Here is a 2,026-nt window from a genome sequence, read left to right as displayed (position 1 = left end):
CGGAGTCGTTGCTGTCCATCCACATCGCCACCATCAGTGTTCATTACAGAATTCCTAAGGAGAACCCAATCGATCACGCGATCGATTTCTGGTCAAACTCACGAGGCCTGGTCATCCACATCATCCTCCATCGCCAGCCGAATATACCTTGGAACAATGATCAATGATTTATTGGCAATAACAGTCAAAAAAGTATTTTCAGGAGCTCACAAGACAAAAAATACCATTTCCCGGAAAATTTGCACCCGTAGATCGATCGTGGACATAAAATTCCCAAAATTTTCCACAAATTTCAAGAAAAAACCCGAAAAATCCTGCACTCCAAATGCTTACTCCTGCGCGCAGAATCGATCCCATTCACTATAATCCGGATGTTCCAATTGTTCCTGCTTTATTGAGAATGGATCTCGCTGTTCGTATCTGACATACCAAAAAACCTCCAAATCGATCACCTGGGCGTGCGCTAAACCCTCCCTCAAAACAAGAGTGTCTATAATCTGCTGTCATCTGTAGTTTTTTCATGTTGAGTATATTCACAGATTCTTCGCAGTGCGCAACCGATCTCAAACTCAAAAGATGCGCTCCTCCGACTTACGCTAAGAACTTGTTCAAGCTGAGCAGGATGCTGAAAAAGATTCCCGAAATCTTCCGCGTGCGCTTGAAATCTTCCAACTCGAACTGCCCCTCCATTTCTGGCCTAAACCAGAAGGAAAAAATTTCCAGAATTTCTTCGGAAAAATTCAAGTGCGCGCGACAGTCTCACATTATTAGATCATTCATCTGGCAGAGTATATCCTGGAACCGAACAGCCTCCTGATGTAGACACTCCAGCCGCTGAACTTGTTCCAAATAGAAGTATCTGCCCCACTGATACCAAATCGATCACCAGGGCGAGCGCTACTCACGCCATCTCATGATCCCGTATCACACCATCACCATCCAAATCAACCAATTTGAAGAAGTACTCCAACGAAGCATCAGTGGTCTTATCCTCATCAGAAATCAGGAACCCTACAAATCGATCATCAGGGCGCGCGCTTTTGTTCCGCGACGAACTAGACTCACAGCAGAAGTCCTCGTAGCCCATCTTCCCCGGGATACCGGAAATGAACTTGGCCGGAATTTCGGAAAAAATACGATCGATCGCCTTGCGGGAGAATGCGTGACCATCGTACTTCAATAAATCATCCTAAAAGAGAATCTTGAGGTTGAGCATACAAGATACAGAAGAGGTCCGAATCAAGCTGCGATTATATCCCGGGAAAATACCACACACTCATATAGAGGCGACTTTTCATGTCGCCCGTTCACGATTCAAAGCAGGTCGGAAAAAACACACACTCATAAAGAAGCGAATCTTGAGGTCGCCCGTTCACGATTCAAAGCAGGTCGGAAAAAACACACACTCATAAAGAAGCGAATCTTGAGGTCGCCCGTGCACGATTCAAAGCAGGTCGGAAAAAACACACACTCATAAAGAAGCGAATCTTGAGGTCGCCCGTGCACGATTCAAAGCAGGTCGGAAAAAACACACACTCATAAAGAAGCGAATCTTGAGGTCGCCCGTGCACGATTCAAAGCAGGTCGGAAAAAACACACACTCATAAAGAAGCGAATCTTGAGGTCGCCCGTGCACGATTCAAAGCAGGTCGGAAAAAACACACACTCATAAAGAAGCGAATCTTGAGGTCGCCCGTGCACGATTCAAAGCAGGTCGGAATAAACACATACTCATAAAGAAGCGAATCTTGAGGTCCCCCGTGCAAGATTCAAAACAGGTCAGAACAAGGCATCCCTCATCTCAAGCAATAGAGAACAAAAAATTCACGCGATAGAATCACTCTTACTTTATCCAACAGAAAATCATGGTCTTCATCTAGTTCCCAAAATTTACAGTACAAAACGTAAAAGTGCTCGTATGAAAAATACGCCCGAATTTTGTTGATGTCCTCGCACTGATCGAGCTCCAGCCAAGTGTCCACAAGAGACGGTCGAGATCTCTGAGGAAAAACACCGAAAATTTTTC

General features: G+C 45.1%; 1 protein-coding gene across 1 annotated transcript; it reads right to left on the bottom strand.

Moving 5' to 3' along the window:
* Nucleotides 1-98: 98 nt before the first annotated feature.
* Pmar_PMAR027143 (conserved hypothetical protein) lies at nucleotides 99-1,087 on the bottom strand (the record flags this gene model as incomplete). The annotated part of the gene is made up of 6 exons (XM_002779638.1): nucleotides 99-147; nucleotides 334-420; nucleotides 596-697; nucleotides 764-859; nucleotides 906-1,011; nucleotides 1,066-1,087. 6 exons carry the CDS (start codon nucleotides 1,085-1,087, stop codon nucleotides 99-101), a joined length of 462 nt encoding a protein of 153 aa, XP_002779684.1.
* Nucleotides 1,088-2,026: the final 939 nt, after the last annotated feature.

Source organism: Perkinsus marinus (genome assembly GCF_000006405.1).
Source record: "Perkinsus marinus ATCC 50983 genomic scaffold scf_1104296946610, whole genome shotgun sequence".
NCBI lineage: Eukaryota > Perkinsozoa > Perkinsida > Perkinsidae > Perkinsus > Perkinsus marinus.
The sequence above is the reverse complement of the archived record's forward strand: the minus strand, read 5'-3'. Positions and strand labels throughout refer to the sequence as shown.